Raw genomic sequence first — 19,771 nt, 5'->3', positions numbered from 1 at the left:
TATTTTTGAACGGTTAGATAAAACTGTTTAAGCTATGGTATACATACTGATTACTGGAAATCTTTCTAATCACGAGAACTGATTCATAACAACATTATTCTGATTGTTTGTCATACATTTTTGTCACTGTTTCATGAGTAACTTTCAACCTTATGCAAATACAATAGATACTATAATCTTAGATTAATAAATCCTGTAAAGTGAGGCATTTCGAACTAGACCACTGCCTTAACTTTTTCCATACGTTCTGACATTTTATAAAGTCAAACTAAGATGCCATTGGATTTTTGTCTCACTTTAGACGAACCGCTTGTATGAAGATTACCGTCTAGGCCAGGGTTGGTCAACCGGTCGATCGCGAATATTAGTCCAGTCGATCGTGGCAAGGCAAAAATACTATACATGATTGTGTACTAAACTATGCTGTTCCATTTAAGATTTCAAGAAGTATGTAAGTGTTAGATCGCCCAGGGTTTCGTTAGTAAACAGTAGATCTTATGTCTAATCAAGTTAGCCACCCCTGATCTAGGCTTTATTAATTTAGGACTGAGGATTTTTCGTGTCAAATTTTTGGCTACATAGAAATGACAAAACTTTTAAAATGTCATCGTTTAATACACAACTCTGATTCACATTCTTTCTAAAAACAACTTATATCGTTATCTGAATGAACATTACGTTCGTTTTCAACCTTTATCAATACTAAAGATGTCCGCAAAAAAGGTTAGAATTTGTAGGATAAAAATGAAACTAGTAAAGTTAGTCATTGGGGCAACCATATTGCTGTGTCCCTTCGACAAATATTAGTGAAATTTAAAATTTTAAGCCATGTGTTCACTTGATAACAATTGCATTGTGATATGTGCAATCGCCCCTTTACAGGGCTATGAAAATACATATTGCCACCTTATTTTAAACCTTAGTGTCATTATACTAAGGTCGCACAACACTAAAGTATTCATCTGTTGCCAAAAACGTTACAATCAATTGTGATCAAGTAAACACATAAATAAACTTAAGGCTAAAGTTGATAATCAGATGATTTTATATTAATATTAAGGTTTATTAATAAAATTATTACTATCCATACCGCTCCAATGATACAGATTTATGCATTTCATTTTATTAGTTTCATTTACGTAATAATGTTGTAGGTAATAAGAAAACAAGACTCTATTTGCGTATTATTATGTAACAATTTCGTTTGTACTATAAATAAAACTGAACCTGATAGTAGTGTATGGAAGTAACCACATAAAGATACAAACTCCTTAATCAGTTGTAATAGATGCGATTTAAGTTGTCAACACAAACTTATTGCAATTGTAACAAAGATGTGCCAACGTTTTGGCTTCTTTGGACGTCACGAACTTTTTGACGCTGACTGCTGTACATAGGGAGAAAACTATCCGAAATAGATACTGAGGTCTAAATATCGTGGCCAAATCAAGAAAGGAATATAACAACTAATAGAATGTAATATCAGGGAAATATATAAAATATCGGGGTAACAAAAACCATACAATTTTGCTATCATTTGATGATGTTGCTTAAACAAAATAATAAATACTTTATCTACATAGTAGACACATTAAGATTAGATCATATTACGCGAATTTTGTGTTTACGATAACAATAAATTAACGTTTATGAGATTAAAGTCCCTCCTTCCCATTTTAATTAAATCGGTTTTTTTTTATTTGTGACTGTAGTTTTGATCACACTTCACTTAAACATTATTAAATAAATACCTACACAATACTTCCAATATTAAATTCAATTTGTACGTTGTTTCTTAAAAAAAAGAAAGCATAAAAAATACTTGAAATTGAATGTCACCAGTTAGAAAAATCTCTTTGCACTACCTACCGTTATGTTATTTTCTATATGCTTTCTATTAGAGGGTAATTGTGCTTTGTGGGAGGGGCTTAGAGTGGGCGTCTGATTGGCTAAACACTATCCCCAACATATTGTATTTCGTTCGATCCTTAGGCATATTTTCGTTTCTCCTTGAACAAAGATTTGATAACCACAAATTATTTTACAATCCGAACCCGGGATCTTTGAGTTTGAGACAAATGCCCTAACACCAAAGCTATTTTTTTTTTTCAGTACAAAACTATTTAGCTTGCTTTAAATCTTTCGTTCAAGGAAAAATTAAATTAATAACTGCCTCAGGCGCTGTAAATCTGTGTAAAGCTTACAATAATTTACTCTCTTATTATAATATTATGACAAACAAAAACACGTTCTTATAATAATTATTTTGTTTTTGTTTTAACGAGGACAAAGTTGCTAAGAATAAGTTATGTATAGCAGTTATGGAGGGGTTTAATATACACACGATTGAGTCTTTTTGTTCGACACTAATCTGTTTATCGTGAATTTGTTTTAAACCAACTGAGTACTGGAGATTTTCTTTAATAAGTTTTTAAAAAAAACCTAAGCTACGGATCTAGATTTCTGAACCAACAGGATTCAATCGTATTAGAAGATTTAATTTTTCAATTTCGTCTTATGTTTAATAATGTTAAGGTTATCCAGATTTTGTTATCACTATGTATATTTTTATAGTCATTTGTTTTTATCTTAAATGTAAGAGATTTAGGTATCGCATATTAGAAATTGTATTCCAAAAGAATGATTATTGTGTAATGTTGCAGGCAAAATGTTAGATCGGGCAATATTATTATCTTCTATATTACCTACTTTTTACATTCCAAATGTCTTATTTTGGAACGACACTCAAACCGCGATTCAAACTGAAGTACCTATTTATTAAAAAAATTGGAGCCAGTGATTGGTTTAATTTCAATATTTGGAAAAATCACAGGTTTAAATCTATTTTGTTTGAGTACTTATACTTATTGTTGTTTCATAATCAATCATTATAATATCTTTTTTATCATAAATACGTTAATATCATGGAAATAACAATTTATAATCCGTTCTTATCCAAATTAGCTTTGTTTTTCCAACTGCGGTAATTCCTGTTAGTCGTGTTTTTTCATTATTTCGTCCTTATTTAATATTGTGACTGCAACATGATATTTACTAGATATGAATATTAGGTAGTACGATTGAAAAATCTCGAGTCTAATGTATTCCTTATTTTTTATATTGCCAAATATATTTAGCAGTAATTTGGTGTAATGGAAGAGAAGAATTATATAAATATATAATGTTTGTTTCCAATTCAACATTATTGTTTTTTTATTTAATTATCCGAGACTTATAACTTTAAAAATGAAATAAATATATTTATGAGTTTAAGAAATGTGTCGATATTGATTGCGAATTATCACAAAGATGTGCTTAAATAAGCACAAAGTTCGTTGTACCCGATGACCTCTTCTACAAGATAAGGTAGATGCAGTGTCTTTGGACACTGGCGTCCAATTGTAAGGCAACTTGTTGAAATACTGAGAAATAAACGCTAAAATTCATTTGAGTCACTGCTCATTAACAAAATCCGCGAAACAAATTCTACAGAATGAAATATACGTGGACAAATCAAGGCGAGTTGATTACTTTTATCACGGATAATAAGGGCCAGCTCTGATAGTGGGTGATTGCTATATAAAGATGCGCTGTGATACTGAATCTTGACTTTGTTGTGTGCAATAAAAGTTACAGGTAAGATGCTAGCGTATTTTTGTTTACATACATTAATTTTATTAGTTTTTACTGGTAGCTTCTCGTATATCGCCTCCGACCTAAATGTCGTCGTGGGTTCGATTCCCACCTTAGGCAGTTCGACTTTTTCAAGTTATTTTAAAAATTGATGGTATTGTTGTGTAGTAAATAACAAATATTTCTAGATCCTCTTTAAAAAATAGATTTGCTTGTGTTATTTGTAGATTGTAAAAGAGAGATTACACACGTAAGTGTATACTTATGTAGATAGGATCTACAGACATGTTGTGAAAAGCACTTAGTAATCGAGCGTCCTCCACTCTAGTCATTGCGCATTATTTACACTATAATAATCGATAATTCAGCTGACTAACTCAAACGATACTACTCATTGGAATGATCTCATAATCGACACCTTTCCTTTCCAGAAATGAAGTTCTTACTCGCATTCGCTTTCGTGGCCGTGGCCTCGGCCATCCCGATGCCGGCACCAGAATCCGTCCAACTGCCCGCGGCTGACCAGCCGGAGATCATGGAGGCACCAGGCTTCTTCAAGCCTAACATCGAGCCTGTCTTCATCGCCCCCGAAGTGGCGGCCGAATTCTACAAGAGCTTCGAAGTCAACCCTCCCATGGAATACGTGCATGAGCTAGCTTATGAAGAACCTCAACCAGTCAACTTTGTTGATGTCGCCGAGAACGCGGAAAGCTTTGTTCCTGTTGGAGACGTCCTACCTATCGTCTTCATGGACTCCGCCATTCCGCCACGTCAACTCCGTGCGCCTCTCTCCGAAGTGGCTGAAGTAGCCGAAGAAATTGTACCTGTACCCGTGAACTTCGTCGATGAAACGGAATCTGTTGCTGCTGAAGAAATTGCACCTGTACCCGTGAACTTCGTCGAGGAGGAATCTGTTGCTGCTGAAGAAATCGCACCTGTACCCGTGAACTTCGTCGAGGAGGAATCTGTAGCTGCTGAAGAGATCGCACCTGTACCCGTGACCTTCGTCGATGACGCGGAATCTGTCGCTGCTGAAGAAATTGCACCTGTACCCGTGAACTTCGTTGACGACGCCGAGTCTGTAGCTGCTGAAGAAATCGCGCCTGTACCCGTGAACTTCGTCGATGAAACGGAATCGGTTGCTGCCGAAGAAATTGCACCTGTACCCGTGAACTTCGTCGATGACGCGGAATCGGTTGCTGCCGAAAAAGTCGCACCTGTACCTGCTAACTTAATCGCTGAGGAATCTGTTGCTGCTGAAGAAATCGTCCCATCGCCAGTCAACTTCGTCAACAACGCCGAAAACGCTGAAGTCAAGCCTGTCGAGGAATCCGCTGTCGCTGCTGAAATCCAGCCTGAACCCATCCGCTTCGTCGACGCTCCTCTGTACGATATCGACCAAGATATTGCGTCTATGTTGCGTTAAGTACAACAAAATTAAATGCTGAAAATAGATATGTCATTGGCTGTTTATAATAAAAAAAATAAAAAGATTTGATCTAGTCTGATAAATCATTGTATACTTTACTTGTATGTATAAGCTTAAACTATTAATAAACTATTAGCTTCTTGAATATACTAATATTTGCTAAGTGAAACAATTTTTTAACATCATTGAGACAATAATTTCATATCTATAAATTAGCATCAACATTTTAATAAATAAAATGTTGCCATTCTTGACGTTTCCAGAAAAGCTAAACAATAAGAATAAAGAAAACAAAAACAATGAATCTTTCTACATTTATTATCTAAAACTTAACTAATTCAATTTTACAATAAGTACATATACATTTATTTAACAATATAATCCTGTGGGTAGTCCATGACTTTGGGATATTTCTGCACCTCTTCTTCAGGTATATGGTCTAATCTAGTGGGCACTACACGCAATTGACGGATCTGATTTGTTACGTTTTGCATGACGTCTTGGGGAACATCCTCACCAGGGTAGATAAACAACCGTTCCATTGTGTGTCTTCTCTGGAGATTACCTTTCATTGCTCTGTACACAGCTTTCCTGATGATCTGAAAATATAAGTAGAATTAAAGATAATTTAGCACAAGTCTGAATAGTCCTTAGATGAAGTATTTAAAATTCATTGATTTGATCCTTTCTTAGAAGTTACAGAACATCCTTAGCTTAATAGCTATTAAATATTATAATTTTGAAGCTTTTCATAATAGAAATTCACACTGTAAATAATTCATAATAGAAATTCACACTGTAAATAATTATTAGTGTGAATTTCTATTATGAAAAGCTTCAAAATTATTCTGTATTATGATGTTAATCCGTTGAACGGATTGTATGGATACTTTGTAAAGCAGAAAAGTTCAATTCAAACCTTGCTTAACAATGTGTCTACTAGACTGCAAAAGACCTCACTAGCTAATAAGTTTCGAATACAACATTTATTATTTGTGTACTAACCATAGTAGGGTCTTTATTATGTAGCTCCCATGCGAGCGTCCACGTAGCACCTCCAGGGTATCCCGTGTGGTGGAAGTAAGCCCGCTTACGCCACTCGTCACCGCGGAGAGCGATTTCACGACTATTTATGCAGACTACAACATCGCCGCAATCGTTCGTGGGATGGTATATGGGCTTGTGCAAACCCATCAGGAATTTCTTAATTACTTGAGCCGAATCATAGGGATCTTGCCATTTACAGTCGAAGACGTGCCAGGTTCGTGTGAAGGCGGCCCATTGCTGAAATAAATCAAGAAAAATATTACGAGTTTGAATGGAACATGTAATTTATTTTATAAACCATAGTGCGCCAACAAAAGTATGTCAATTGATAACTTACCTGGACCCTTTTAAATGCAGACATTTATCTTTATTTATTATTAACTCAAATAATTAAAATACAACAAAATAATGCAGAATTTGAGGTTAGGTCGATTGACATATCATGCGTGACAGATGTCAATCTAACAGCTGACATTTCTTGTTACGACTTACGTTCAGAAATTTGCATTGCGTAAATTGCGTTCCTAATTAAGTGGCACAAAAAGTTCGTCCACTCCACTGCTGGCTGAGGACTGTGTGAGGACTTTATTTCATTTTGTGTTCTTCTAATGTGCAGTCGCCAGTAGACACATCAGACTCAGTACAGTTGTGCCTATCATCATCTAGGTCAGTGGTTCTTAACCTTTAAGATATGAGGGACCATTTTACAAAATGTATGTCTTGTCAGGGACCATCTCATAATCATAATCGGTCAAAAGTAAACCAGTTTGACTGCAAAAATCAGTTAAGTGGTTTTGACCAAGGTGTGCAAGTGCACTTCGTGGACCACTTGGAATGCCCCCAGGGACCACCAGTGGACCGCGGACCACCGGTTAAGAACCACTGATCTAGGTAAAGAAAATCCTAGGTTTTATTTGGTGGCTCGATGTCGATGACCGTCTCGTCATCGCATTGATCATTTCCTAGCCAGTTGAGATTATTACCATCCCGAAATTTAGCACTCTTCCATATCATATACCAACACATACATAGATCACATTAAAAAGACCAAATAAAATCAATATTTATTTATTCATTTATCATTAGTATATCAATACATATTTATACTGAAGTACATAACATTATGTACACGAGAAAAACGATTTGTGTCATACAAATTAGCTAGTCTATCAGTCTAAATGCAGGTCTTTTCGGACGGTGTAGGCAGAGACATGCATCATGTAGGGTTCGTTTTTGAGGAAGTTGTCAATGGCCCGGGGGCGGACCTCTTCCCACGCGTAGAGGTCGCGGTAGATTGGCCGCACGTACTTCATGCGGCCTTGGTGGTTGACGAAGTCGAATGCGTCGGTGATGCGGTCTTCGTCTCTACTCCTGATGCATAGTCGGAGCCATCTGAAAAAAGGATGAAACCATCGTCAAATATTTGTCAGTACCAAGACATTGAACAACTGCTCGAGTTTTGTTAAATTGAAATGTTATGTACGCAAATATGGTGGAAAATTATCAGAAAAATATGCCGACTCAATGTGATTGACATTAGAAAAGTCCATGTGTTCAAAAATGTATCCTGTCCTGTTATTGCAGATTATCTATATATATAAAAGAAAGTCGTGTTAGTTACTTCGCTTATAACTCAAGAACGGCTGAACCGATTTAGCTGAAAATTGTCAGGGAGGTAGTTTAGAGCCAGGAGAAGGACATAGGATACTTTTTATTCCGTTCGAAATTAACCCTCCGTGTACGAGGTGACTAAAAGTTACGTCCCGTACCAGGTGGGGTATGACACACCCCAATATACAAAGTGATAAAATTTGCATTCAACATTTTTTTAGGTGGAATTTAATATTTAATATTGATTATTTACGTATGCTAATTAGGTTTAAAAAATTCTCTGAGCTGAAAATATGTATTATAACATTTTTATCATAAAAAAACAAAAAGACACAATTTCCGTTGTTCTTGTAATTTAGGAATCAGTTTCCTATGTATAATTTTTAATTAGTGCCTTTAATTATGACAACCGTTTTTATTTAACAAAGTACAAGTATTTACTTATAATTTAAAAGTAAATTAAAAACTGGAAGGGTATAAATTTGTTTTGATCATCGGTTTTCAATTTACCACAATTCTGATGAAAGAAAATGAGTATGCTCAATGCATAAAATGGGAGCGTAACAATTTTATTTATTTATAAAATATGTTATTCCATTTCAGTAGCCCATAAATTGTATCACCAAGTATAAATTGTAGCCCATAAGTGTATGTTCACATACATCTTCGGATCTCAGTACTAAACTTCCAGATTCGCACTAAAAGTCATCTCATTTGACTAAAAGTGCTTGAAAATTTCAGATACCGTAAAAATCACGAAAAATAATATTTGTATTGAATTTTATTCAATTGACAAAGCTAAAAATATATAAATTACACCAAAATTGTTAGATTTTTTTTAAAACTTTTTAACAACGTCCCGTACCAGGTGGGGTGTGTGACACCCACACGCACTTTAAAGGCATGTAACTCAGTTGGTAGTCACCGCTGGACTGATTTTGCAACGCTGATCGAAGCAGCAGTGTCATAATTCCAGCTACTGAGAATTTCAAATTCAACACTTGCAAATTTTTAAAATTGTGGCTATTTTTAAAGGACTGGGGTGTGTCACACCCCACCTCGTACAGCGAGGGTTAAAAAAAAAAGTCTGCTTATTTATTGCCATTAAGGCGGAACAAAGTTCGCCGGGTCAGCTAGTTACATGATAAATTACTTATTATCATCAGCGGAAGGCATGCAAACAGCAAATTCCTCGTTGTGGATTAAAAAAAAACAGCCAATAGCTGCGAAACGCACGGTTTTCTCCGAAAAAAAAGGGTTAATCATGGACAGACAGGATATAAGTCGTTGTTACCCACCTATAAACAATCTCGGAGTTCTTGCTGCTACTGACTCGGTACTCCGTGCCGAGGGTCCTAAGCTTTTCCAACGGCAGAGCAGGCCGGTCGATCAGCTCCTGAAGAAGGTTGATCATCTGGTGCGGCGTGAAGGAGGTGACGTCATCGTGCGAGATAGTGCTGTTGGGTTGACCGATGCTCGCGACGAGAGCGGTGATGGCTTTCGTCATTGATGTGTCGTATCTGTAATTGGAGTAGATTAGATAGTTTTGTTATTTGTTTTGCGATTTCGCAAGACATGATTTCAGGTTGTTGTCTACACTTACAAACTAATTTACTATTTTGTGTGTATTTTATGTATTACGAGTAGAATTCAATTCTGGACTTTTAAGCGGCAAACCTCAATGGTGTCGGGGTCGGATTGGCCGAATCGAGATGCGAGGAACGCGGGTTCGAACCCTGCCGCCGCTGGACTATTGACCGTAGGGTAATTTATAATTTTTAAATAAGCATATTTAGTTTACCACAGAGGGTTTACTGCGCTTAAAAGAGTAGGTTCCTCTACGATAGTGGAACGGTGCGGTGAGTGTGTATATGTTACGTCAAATGACAGCGATACAAATATTCATATACTTAGGGTGGGTTGCACCATCTTACTTTAACTTTGACAAACGTCAAAAATCTGTCAAACTCCATACAAAAAGCACCGGTTATCGTTAAAGTTACGGTCAAAGTTAGGTGGTGCAACTCAGCCTTAAACTCACGCAGGTATAATCGGGGGCATGCCGGCAGAATGCAGCCAGGTGTCCCAGTCGATGCTCTTCAAGGCTGCATTATCCTTGAAGTAGTTCAGAAGGTAAGCCTTGAACTGGTCAGTGTCCAGCGACCGCTGCTTGAAGTTGTTCAGATAGGAACGGAGGAAGTCGTCAAACACCTCTGAAAGAAGAACAAATAGAATACATGAATGTTACTTGTCTCAAAACAAGTTATATTAGTTACAACATAGCTGTGGTATGAGACAAAATGGTCTACGACAATGATTACAGGAGATCCAATAATTCTGCTACAGTCGAAGTGGTTAGCCTAATAAATTGCAGACATTTTTACAGGATGAATAACAGCTAAAACATTCAAATCTTACCAGAATCCACCATCACCAGTGCGCTTACTATGTTTAGCAAATACTCCTGTCTTCTGTTATAGTTTTAATAAGATACTGTACATACCAATTCCCCATACCAGGTTCAAAAGTTCCTGAGCATCGTGAAGAATTCGTCACCATTATAAAAACTTTTTAAATCTACTATCTTCGTAAGTTCGTTCTGCACTGTGTCCTACAAAAGCTGCACTCACCAGGCCCTCCAAGCAAGTCTTCAATATAATACAGAAACAGCGATCCCTTTTCATACGGCACCGTCGAAAACGCGTCATCAGGGTGTACCCCCTTCAAATCCACCACCAGCTTCGTTAATTGGTTTTGCGCGCCCAGTTCGTCGTGTACCTACAAAAAGTACATAAAACACGGATGTTCTTACCAGGCCCGCCTACTAGGTCTTCGATACACCGCAGGAAGAGTGATCCCTTCTCGTAGGGGACACGGAATAACGCTTCATCAAGATGAATGGCTTTTAAAACCCAGCAAAGGCTGCATCTAAATCTGCACTCCTACAAAAGCTGCACTCACCAGGCTCTCCAAGCAAGTCTTCAATATAATACAGAAACAGCGATCCCTTTTCATACGGCACCGTCGAAAACGCGTCATCAGGATGTACCCCCTTCAAATCCACCACCAGCTTCGTTAACTGATTTTGCACGCCCAACTCGTCGTGTACCTACAAAAACACGGTTGTTCTTACCAGGCCCGCCTACTAGGTCCTCGATATAGCGCAGGAAGAGCGATCCCTTCTCGTAGGGGACGCGCGAAAACGCGTCGTCAGGGTGTACCCCGTGCAAATCGGGCACCAGACGAGTGAGGGGATTGCTCGAACCGAATTGGTCATTCACCTGCGGAGGGCAGGGTGGTGTGAAAAGGGGAGAAATTACTTACAACGAAAGTATGTAATTTTATAGTTACTATAGTCTGGTCTGCGAGCACGTAGAATTTTGTCCAATGATCGCAAGCTACCCATCCTTATCGCTCGCGCGTAATTATGTCGCTGTCGCGCTCGCACTGCGGGCGCCCGTCGCACAGTCGCGACAGCAATATAATTACGCGCGAGCGATAAGGATGGGTAGCTTGGGGTCATTGGACAAAATTCTACGTGCTCACAGACCGGGCTTTAGTTATGGTTAGAATCTCGGTTTTTAGTTGGCAACATTTAGTATTAATGGTGTCAACTACTAAAAATAAAAAATCGTAATGGGTTTATTAAAATCAAATTAAATAAATAAGTACAGTCAGGGACAAATAATTCGTGACATCCAAAGTGGCCAAAAAATTGTCAACATAACCTTATTCAGTAACAATGACGTGTTGCGAACTTTTTGGCTACTTTGGGTGTCACGAACTATTTGATGCTGACTGTACAAGCTTTCGTTAGTTTTTGACAAGATAGTGCAAAATATCCAAGTATTTATTCATCTATTTATTTCAATAAAGCCACTCACAGTTTCGCTCAACTCCTGAAGTCCGAGCAGACTATGGAAATCCCTGCTTTTCTTGGCCTCCACGGGATCAGCAATAAGAGACGCTCCCACTTTTCTCTCCAGGAAGACCGTGAATCCCTCATTCAGCCAGAAGTGCTCGAAATTCCTGTTGGTGACCAGGTTGCCGGTCCAGCTGTGCATTATCTCGTGGACTATCACGTCTGCTTGGCTCCTGTCACCTGCCTAGAGAGATGAGGTATTTTTAGGATTTTCTTTTGTTTATTTGAAAAAAAATAATTGATGCAGATGCCATGTTAGGAGGTTTAGTTTATTCAAGACGATGTAACTCATAAAATAAAGTGTTTTTGTGTATGATTTTAGACTCAAAAGTGTATGCTTGTTTAAAGGACAGCTAACAATGTACGATTTGAAAACAAACGGCGGGCACCGGACTTTGATTTTTATTGTAATGAAGTAGCAGTTGTAATATCAGTGATAGAATATTAGCTACTGGAAAAGTAGGTAATTTGTTCTACTTCTTTAGAAATAACAAATTGCAGAAGATTGCAGTGGACATGGTGTGCTAAAAGAACCAACCTAATTTGAATTATGTTTGACCTAAATTTTAATTGTATTTTATAAAATAAACTCCCGAGTTTGTAGTAATAACGCGAATCTAATTTCAATGTGAAAATGTAGGTTTTTACGTAACGCAATAAATTAGAAAATGTGCCACAATAGCTTATCAATGGTAACTGGAAACTATCGACAAAGTATTTATTGCTCACGTCCAAATAACAATGGACTATTGTTATAAACTGGCGTGAATGCAAGTATTTTGTTTCGCCTTTCATGTATGAATGTAGTTACTACATTATTGCATATTAAACCTGTTAGGCCCAGAACAGACGGTGAAACGCAACTGCAACTGCTAGTTACTTTTGAGTTGCATCTAAGTTTCTGTCATAGCGTCCGTTGAGAGACCACACATGACGCGACCAGTTTGAAACTTTCAGTTTCAGTTTCATTCATCAGAATCATCAGAAAGTTGCAGTTGCGTTTCACCGTCTGTTCTGGGCCTAAGTTTTCTAATTCAGAGTATAGCTATTACGAGAATGAGATTAATGACTTCTAGTCTTCTATAAAAGATGTAAACTTTTAAAGTAGTTTTTATCTATCGTCTAGTTCGCAGCTGGATATAAACTCTACCATGAGGCGCTAAGAACGGAACACCTTTCGCTTGATCTCCCCTTTCTCTGACCATACCAGCGATTTAGCAACGAAGTTAATATAGTATTACTTATCAGCAGCGTAGGGCTGGCGAAGTTAAAATAATATCACTTACCAGCAACGTAGGGGTGACGAAGGTAAGACAGGGGTTCTCCATCCCCCCATAAGGGAAGGAAGGCGGTAGCACCAGCAAATCATACTGCGACCATACGTAAGGCCCGCAAAGGCGCTCGGCCGCTTGCAAGTACTGACAGCACGTCAAGCGATACACAGTGGTATGCAGTTGTAATAGGATCTATTTTGCAATAAAAATGTGTAGTCTGATGTGCTGTAGTCTTTACTTCTCAGTCTCGGCGAACTCCTATGTGATGTGTTCGATCTCCTCTTTCTCTGACCATACCAGCGATCGACTAACTACTTACCAGCAGGATAGGGGCGTCGAAGTTACAATAACATCGCTTTACCGTCGGATAAGTATAACAACTAGTACCTACAATGTTGCAAAGCCCTTATAGGGCTATGTTTCGGGACTCTGTATTATATTTAAGATCCAAATGTACCAACATGATGCAATAAACATGCTGACTATGACTAAGAGTGACGAAGTTAAAATAATATCACTTACCAGCAACGTAGGGGTGACGAAGGTAAGGCAGGGGTTCTCCATCCCCCCATAAGGGAAGGAAGGCGGTAGCACCAGCAAATCGTACTGCGACCATACGTAAGGCCCGCAAAGGCGCTCAGCCGCTTGCAAGTACTTCTCAGTTTCGGCAAACTCCCAGGCGCTTCGCTCGATCTCTTCTTTCTCTGACCATACTAGTGACCTAAAAAGATAATATCGTTAGTTTTAGCTAAAAGACGTCCACTACTGGACAAGGGAAGGTGGATTGATTGGGTTAGTATCCATAGATCGCTGCTTAATATCCGGATCGAAGGATCAAAACGTAAGGAAACGACGCAATGGGAGCAATGGACTGTATAAGGTTGAATCTAAGTTATTACAGTTTATGGTGGGTTAAGTAAATAGGAGTTGGATACTCCTATGTCACTGGTTCATATCCCGCTCGAAGGTCCAAAATTTAGAGTTTTGAAGCCGGGGCAATCGAGGATGCCCAACCCTATACATTATATTATTCTATCTTCTCACCTGGGCCCTAGAGACCTAGACTCCAGCACGCCTACAGCTACAGCCAATAAGTACGAAGGAATCGGCACCGGCTGCCAGAAGGACGTCTTGCCTCCACGGCTGTCTCCTGGCAGAGCGCTCATGAGAACAGTGAACTCCTCGGGCGCGGTCACATCGCCATAAACATAGGTTGCTGGTTCATATCCGGCTCGAAGGACCATAGCCATTCGTTCTCCGTCCACTGTCACTAAAGTTGTGCAATTTTAAACCTTCTTACCTGGGCCCTAGAGACCTAGACTCCAGCACGCCTACAGCTACAGCCAATAAGTACGAAGGAATCGGCACCGGCTGCCGGAAGGACGTCTTGCCTCCACGGCTGTCTCCTCGCAGAGCGCTCATAAGAACAGTGAACTCCTCGGGCGCGGTCACCTCCGCGTCATACGTAAACTTGACAGCTGGAGTATCTTGGCAGGGGAGGATGGAGCGCGCGTGGATCGGCTGTTAATGAAAAATATAATGATTCTTTTTGGATGAAAAAAGGTGATTGCCCTGCTTATAGGTCGCGCAACGAGAGTTAATCAACACAAGTAGAAATTATGTGTAGTGTTTTCTATCTCACTTGCAGAAAATTTTAACAACAAGAGTGTGAAAAGCTAGTGTATAACTTGAATGTGTAATATAATGTAACTTTTTCTGTATTCAAACAACATCAGTGTGAGTTACATATTCGCCTCAACTTTCATTGAGCGACCTATAGCTGTATTGTAGGTTTACAAAGATTAGTCATAAAAGTATCCATAAAAGAGAAACAGTAGACATAATTAAGAAATAAACTAATTTTTTTTACCTGGCACTGACTGAAAAGGTAAGGGTGCTTTTTGCCTGATGTCTGATTGGGATCCAGCCATTGCAGGGCCGACGCCGTGGGCGAAGTCTTATACTTTATACTTATTTTTAACCTGAAAATACAGAATCACTATAATAAGTGCCATACATACAAATACCTCAAGTTATACTACAATTTTATAACATAATCAAGCAAAAATAATTCTATTTCTAATGTCTATAGGACTACTATAGATATTTATCATTTCTAACAGATCTCCAGCCAAGTCCACTCCACCGCACAGACCAGTCTGGCAACATTTGCAGTTCCGTTCAAACTCTTGAGGATCAACGAGGTCCGGTTTGTACATGAACCCGTTGAAAGTCAGCGGCAGAGTACCATCAGACGACAATGTCTTCATAACCACACCGCAAACATTATCAACGTCTTCGTTTACATTATTTTTGCCACCTTTTCTTTTCATAAGAAACAGAAATTATTTGTGCTTGATTATACTATACCACATTAATTAATTGAAGTTCAAAGTTATTTCTTTTATGATAATTACAACTTACTTTTCTCCACTTATTGCTTGTTTCGGTAAAGTTATAGTTAGTTTGGATCCGAAATTGGGAATGGGATCGCTTAAATTATACTTCAACTGGGTTCCATCAGCTAATTCCACTGACTCTATGCTTAGATTACTTACATCTAGAATCTGAAAAGTAAATTAAATTATGTTCAATACCTAAATATTTTATCTAATAGAATAACATATAAAGGCAACACATTAAGCTAAACAGTATAGTATCTTATTCGGTTATAATAGGTGCTATTATTCAATGTAAAGGACAATGACCAAAAGTGGTCCAAATGATGGATAGAATGATATCAAGAACATTTTTCGGATGAAAAGGTAAAAAACATGACTTTTCATTCAGTCATAACTTTTTACTGACAGCATATTTTTGATTGCGTTATAATTAATCAGTATTTAGTAGACTATTTTACTACATAGGTCTCGTTAGTGGTGGACATTTGGACCACACTCCATACACTTTTGGTCATTGTCCTTTCAGTCAGTCCACTTTATTGTCACAGTAGGCGTTTAGAATCGACAAGGTCTGTTTTTAGGTCAGTTAGTGAAAGCTGTATTGAAACATGATTACATAAGTTTGTGATTTGTGCATAGTACCTATGTGGAATTCTGAAGACTATTTTAGTCCTTGATAAGTTGTTGTGTGGCTTATTCAAGTGATAGTTGAGCTTATCTCAGTTTTTGAGTATCGTCTCTTCTTATTTATCTGAACTACTTGAGTTCAGATAAACTAGTGATAGTGACATTATGAAACCTGTCTTTCAAATGTCATCCATTTAATATTATTATCATTGTTATTGATGTATGAGGATAAGATGATTTAGAAACATTAGACAATCATGTTGTATTTTGTGCATATTATTTAGAATTAAGTTTTTCTATAGCAGAGAGACTAATAATGTACAAGCTTCTTAACTACTCTGAAGTACACCATATTTTCACTACTTAAAGATTTAATTTGAAATGACAAAATGTCTTCAACAAAATGTAAGTAACTATTAAATAGGATAGTCATAGAAAATAAAAAAGAAGAAAAATACATAAGAATAAAATACTTCTTACCACTTCTTCACTGTCTTCTAACACGTCAAACTTGAGAGAAGCCAGTCCACTTAAGACTTTATTCTCGAAGTCCACATTCAGAGAAAGCGACACATGTCTTACTATCGCCAGCTCTGCAAAGTATGTTAAATGTTACATAAATACCAAACGTCAAAATATTATTATTTATGAATTAATTATAACAGAAACTTTACCAGGACGGGAAAAAGATGAAGGATCCTGAGGACTCAAGGCACCCATTGCTTTAATTGAGCTGCAATAATTCAGTAATGTTAAAATTAAACATAAAAATATACTCTGCCTACCCATTGTGATAGATTTCGATACATGTAACACCAACGAGATTCAACAAAACACTGATTAGGAAATAGCCAATTGTAACTTTATATTGAATGGATAGATTGGGTCGGTTGTTGAAACAGAGTAGGTATAGTGTAGGTAGCAACAGATGACTTGAATCAATTTTCAGGAGATAAAATATAGAAGATAAATCAGTACATCAATTAAACAATGATCATTATTTGTAGAAGTTTGTAAAGCGACAAAGATGTGACATTTCGCCTTTATTTGGATTCTAATTTTAAATGTATTCGTAAATAATATATTCTAACCTCAAACTTACCAAATAAATAAACGAAGGCACAATAAATATAGTTTTCGCTTCTTTCGAAGAATAGAATAGTTAAATTGCCACGTCGTTGAGGAAAAGATTTATCAATAAATCACAAATCAAATGTTTGTCCTCGACGATGACGGTGTCCCCCGCGACAGATTACAACAGTCATTCTTGTTTCAGCGTTTTATTTCTTCGCGCTTTACGTTTAAGCAAATAATTACTAAATTGATTTAAATCTATTTAAATTCATATTAAAACAGTATTTAGACAACTCTATAATAAGTTATAATATGATCTAGAAAATGTGTTTTAACACCTAAAAGTAATTTACACAACTAACCTGTTTTGTGCTGAAAACTTTGTGAAATTCTGAGAAAAACTCAATAAACTTTTGTTGTAGGTAACAAGGAGCGAACAATTAAGCTTTGTTAGAAGAGTTGCACATCCCCTTTTGTTTGTATTTATTGCTGAAAAACGCGAACTGTGACGAAAAACCCGCGCAAGCAATTTACCGGAGAAAGACATTTTTACGTTCCATTTCACAAAAAATATGACACAGGAGAATGTGATGTGATGGACAATAATATATTTTATGTGTAGTGATCGAATCAATTCTGAAAATTTAATGATAATATTAAAAACAATGATTTGAAATCCTTTGTATAATATTAATGTAGATATTTAGCACAAATTCAAAATATTTCACTTGGTTTGTGCAAATGATACATGCGCGTAATGGACAACACCGAAAAAAAGTGTAGAATAAAAATCGGATACATAACAGCACAGCCAAAAAATTTATTTATTTTTTATTATAATGGATAATATTTAAAAGGTTTATATTAAGTTTTAAAATAAGTGTGGAACATTTTAATAAGTGACTTTTTATTGTCTAATACAAAAGCAATTGTTATCCATTCATTAAAAATAAATACTTATAATTGACATTTCATTTAATATGACCGATGTGAGTGAACGTGTGTGTATCCGAAAAAAATATTCATGTTTTTGCGGATGGATTGGACACTTTTCCGCTGTCCAATATTTTATTTAGTTTTATTGTAAAAATGGATTAAAGCCATTGACGCCGTAAATAACTTCGTCGCTGAGCGTTCCAGTTGTGCTCATTAAAATAATTTATGAAGTTTTAACTGTGAAGTATTAAATGTTTGTGTAAACATGTTGTCGAGATTCCACCATTACCATGGCTCGAATATAATTTTATTTGAAGAAAATACGGTTGCTTACCGTAAAGCAAGCTTTGCTCATGGCCTGACCTTCAGTGAAAAGCCTCTGCTTCCCGGGGAAATATTCTTAGTAGAGATAGAAAAAACGGAGCGCGGATGGAGCGGTCATATGCGGCTCGGTTTGACCCTGTTAGATCCTCAGACCGCAGCTCTTGGTGATAAAGGTCTGCCACAGTATGCTTTGCCCGATCTAGCGAATACTGGAATGTCATGGATATTCCCTATCTCGAAATCGCAGAACAATGTTCTCATTGAGCTTGTGAATCAGGGTGCTAGTGGAAGACGAGAGAGTGAGCCTCGCGTCTCCGTGCTGGGGGATGGCCATAGTGTTAGGACTCCCCGTGGTTACATTTCAAAGAGTATCCTAAAGCCACAAATACCTACCCAGAATGGGACACCGCAAGGCATTCTACCAATGGATGCAGGCAGCCGCATTGGTGTGATGTTTGTTCCGTGTCCTAAAACGAGCCGGGACGAGAATGATATGGCCGAAATGCACTTTATAATCAATGGTGAAGACCAGGGACCTTGTACGAAAACTATTCCTTACAAAAGAGGCCCTTTGCATGCTGTTGTTGATGTTTATGGGACTACCAAGCAAGTTAAGATAGTTCAACTTTATGGAGGTAATTACCTATATCATTTAAATTTTTTGAACTTTAATAAGTACCTAAGATTAGTCTGTTTTAACTAATGAATGCTTTATAACACACTATTAAATGTAGATTCATTCAAGAAAGGAAATGTTTAGTGAATTATTGAATATGGAAAACAGTCAGTAAGTTGTTTTTTGTTTCAGTGAAAACGCTACAGAATGTGTGCAGGGATGCAATCCTACAATACGTCAAGGACAAACCTAGTTCAGTGAAAGCGTTACCTTTGCCAAAATGTTTGAAGGACTTTCTACTCTCTTAGACGTTTTAAGTCCGGGTTACGGAGATGACAATAATCAAGTGAGTGGACCTCATGAATTGTAATCTTTTTGAATGGTTGAGTGATATTTTAACAGTAAGGCTGGTTTTAGAATCACGCTGACGCACGCTGACCGTCAGCGCTGAGAGTCGAAATGTATGAAGCGTCGGCGCCAAACGATCAGCGTCAATCAGGAACGTTCCCTTCAATTACATCAGTGGTTCCCAAACTTATTTAGTCTACTGCCCACTTTGAGAATAAATTATTTTTTAGTGCCCCCATTTTTGTAGTCAAGAGTCGAGCTCAGTCGGTGTCTAAGAGATGACGCCACCCAAGCCTCTACACAACGTCCCGATTTTTTTTCTGGGTCTCTTACCCTTTAAGCCTGCAGCGCCCACAAGGGGGTGTTATCGTCCACTTTGGGAAAGACTGAATTACATACATATTGAACTGTCAGCGCTGACGATCAGCGAGGGGTCAGCGCGACTCCAAAACCAGCCTTAATATAGCTAGTTATAAAGATCTTGTTATAATTGCAATATTTCTTTGTTTACAAGGTTATGTATAGGGC

The 19,771-nt window shown here is 37.5% G+C and overlaps 4 protein-coding genes across 8 annotated transcripts; 2 read left to right on the top strand and 2 right to left on the bottom strand.

Annotated features, from left to right (window-relative positions):
- The first annotated feature begins 3,478 nt into the window (after positions 1–3,478).
- On the top strand, positions 3,479–5,145 carry LOC114357958 (Decondensation factor 31). Of its 3 annotated transcripts, XM_028311791.1 has the most exons (3): positions 3,479–3,518; positions 4,065–4,165; positions 4,199–5,145. In XM_028311791.1, exons 1-3 carry the CDS (start codon positions 3,494–3,496, stop codon positions 5,057–5,059), a joined length of 987 nt encoding a protein of 328 aa, XP_028167592.1. In that variant the 5' UTR covers positions 3,479–3,493; the 3' UTR covers positions 5,060–5,145. The 3 variants fall into 3 exon arrangements, with proteins under 3 accessions (XP_028167592.1, XP_028167590.1, XP_028167591.1); XM_028311789.1 differs by having other exon boundaries at positions 4,065–5,145; XM_028311790.1 differs by lacking the exon at positions 3,479–3,518 and adding an exon at positions 3,547–3,636 and having other exon boundaries at positions 4,065–5,145.
- An 80-nt stretch (positions 5,146–5,225) lies between these two features.
- Positions 5,226–6,562, bottom strand: mRpL13 (mitochondrial ribosomal protein L13). The gene is made up of 3 exons (XM_028311792.1): positions 6,447–6,562; positions 6,068–6,346; positions 5,226–5,661 (listed from the first exon to the last, which is right to left on the bottom strand). Exons 1-3 carry the CDS (start codon positions 6,468–6,470, stop codon positions 5,428–5,430), a joined length of 537 nt encoding a protein of 178 aa, XP_028167593.1. The 5' UTR covers positions 6,471–6,562; the 3' UTR covers positions 5,226–5,427.
- Positions 6,563–7,161: 599 nt separating this feature from the next.
- LOC114357944 (leukotriene A-4 hydrolase) lies at positions 7,162–17,574 on the bottom strand. Of its 3 annotated transcripts, none has more exons than XM_028311761.1 (12): positions 17,382–17,574; positions 16,620–16,678; positions 16,426–16,538; positions 15,341–15,483; positions 14,787–14,898; positions 14,217–14,437; positions 13,439–13,637; positions 11,605–11,826; positions 10,682–10,829; positions 9,762–9,933; positions 9,019–9,240; positions 7,162–7,501 (listed from the first exon to the last, which is right to left on the bottom strand). In XM_028311761.1, the coding sequence occupies exons 1-12, from the start codon at positions 17,564–17,566 to the stop codon at positions 7,279–7,281; spliced, it is 2,019 nt and encodes a 672-aa protein (XP_028167562.1). In that variant the 5' UTR covers positions 17,567–17,574; the 3' UTR covers positions 7,162–7,278. The 3 variants fall into 3 exon arrangements, with proteins under 3 accessions (XP_028167562.1, XP_028167561.1, XP_028167560.1); XM_028311760.1 differs by lacking the exon at positions 10,682–10,829 and adding an exon at positions 10,351–10,498; XM_028311759.1 differs by lacking the exon at positions 10,682–10,829 and adding an exon at positions 10,854–11,001 and having other exon boundaries at positions 17,382–17,573.
- A 458-nt stretch (positions 17,575–18,032) lies between these two features.
- On the top strand, positions 18,033–19,407 carry LOC114357945 (neuralized-like protein 2). Its single transcript, XM_028311763.1, has 2 exons — positions 18,033–18,914; positions 19,088–19,407. Exons 1-2 carry the CDS (start codon positions 18,221–18,223, stop codon positions 19,201–19,203), a joined length of 810 nt encoding a protein of 269 aa, XP_028167564.1. The 5' UTR covers positions 18,033–18,220; the 3' UTR covers positions 19,204–19,407.
- The last annotated feature ends 364 nt before the right edge of the window (positions 19,408–19,771 follow it).

This window comes from Ostrinia furnacalis, unplaced genomic scaffold, assembly GCF_004193835.3.
Source record: "Ostrinia furnacalis isolate ACB-3 unplaced genomic scaffold, ASM419383v2 OfSCF3546, whole genome shotgun sequence".
In the NCBI taxonomy this organism is placed as follows: domain Eukaryota; kingdom Metazoa; phylum Arthropoda; class Insecta; order Lepidoptera; family Crambidae; genus Ostrinia; species Ostrinia furnacalis.
The sequence above is the reverse complement of the archived record's forward strand: the minus strand, read 5'-3'. Positions and strand labels throughout refer to the sequence as shown.

Coding starts and splice junctions, on each gene's coding strand:
- LOC114357958 (XM_028311789.1), top strand. CDS start 3,494: ATGAAATATACGTGGACAAATCAAG. Junction 3,519..4,064: donor ATATACGTGGACAAATCAAG/GCGAGTTGATTA, acceptor TTTCCTTTCCAG/AAATGAAGTTCTTACTCGCA.
- mRpL13 (XM_028311792.1), bottom strand. CDS start 6,470: ATGTCTGCATTTAAAAGGGTCCAG. Junction 6,347..6,446: donor CTGCATTTAAAAGGGTCCAG/GTAAGTTATCAA, acceptor GATTTATTTCAG/CAATGGGCCGCCTTCACACG. Junction 5,662..6,067: donor ATAATAAAGACCCTACTATG/GTTAGTACACAA, acceptor TTATATTTTCAG/ATCATCAGGAAAGCTGTGTA.
- LOC114357944 (XM_028311761.1), bottom strand. CDS start 17,566: ATGTCTTTCTCCGGTAAATTGCTTGCGCGGGTTTTTCGTCACAGTTCG. Junction 14,438..14,786: donor ACCTTTTCAGTCAGTGCCAG/GTAAAAAAAATT, acceptor TTTCATTAACAG/CCGATCCACGCGCGCTCCAT. Junction 13,638..14,216: donor TCTAGGTCTCTAGGGCCCAG/GTAAGAAGGTTT, acceptor TTATCTTTTTAG/GTCACTAGTATGGTCAGAGA.
- LOC114357945 (XM_028311763.1), top strand. CDS start 18,221: ATGTTGTCGAGATTCCACCATTACCATGGCTCGAATATAATTTTATTT. Junction 18,915..19,087: donor GATAGTTCAACTTTATGGAG/GTAATTACCTAT, acceptor TTTTTGTTTCAG/TGAAAACGCTACAGAATGTG.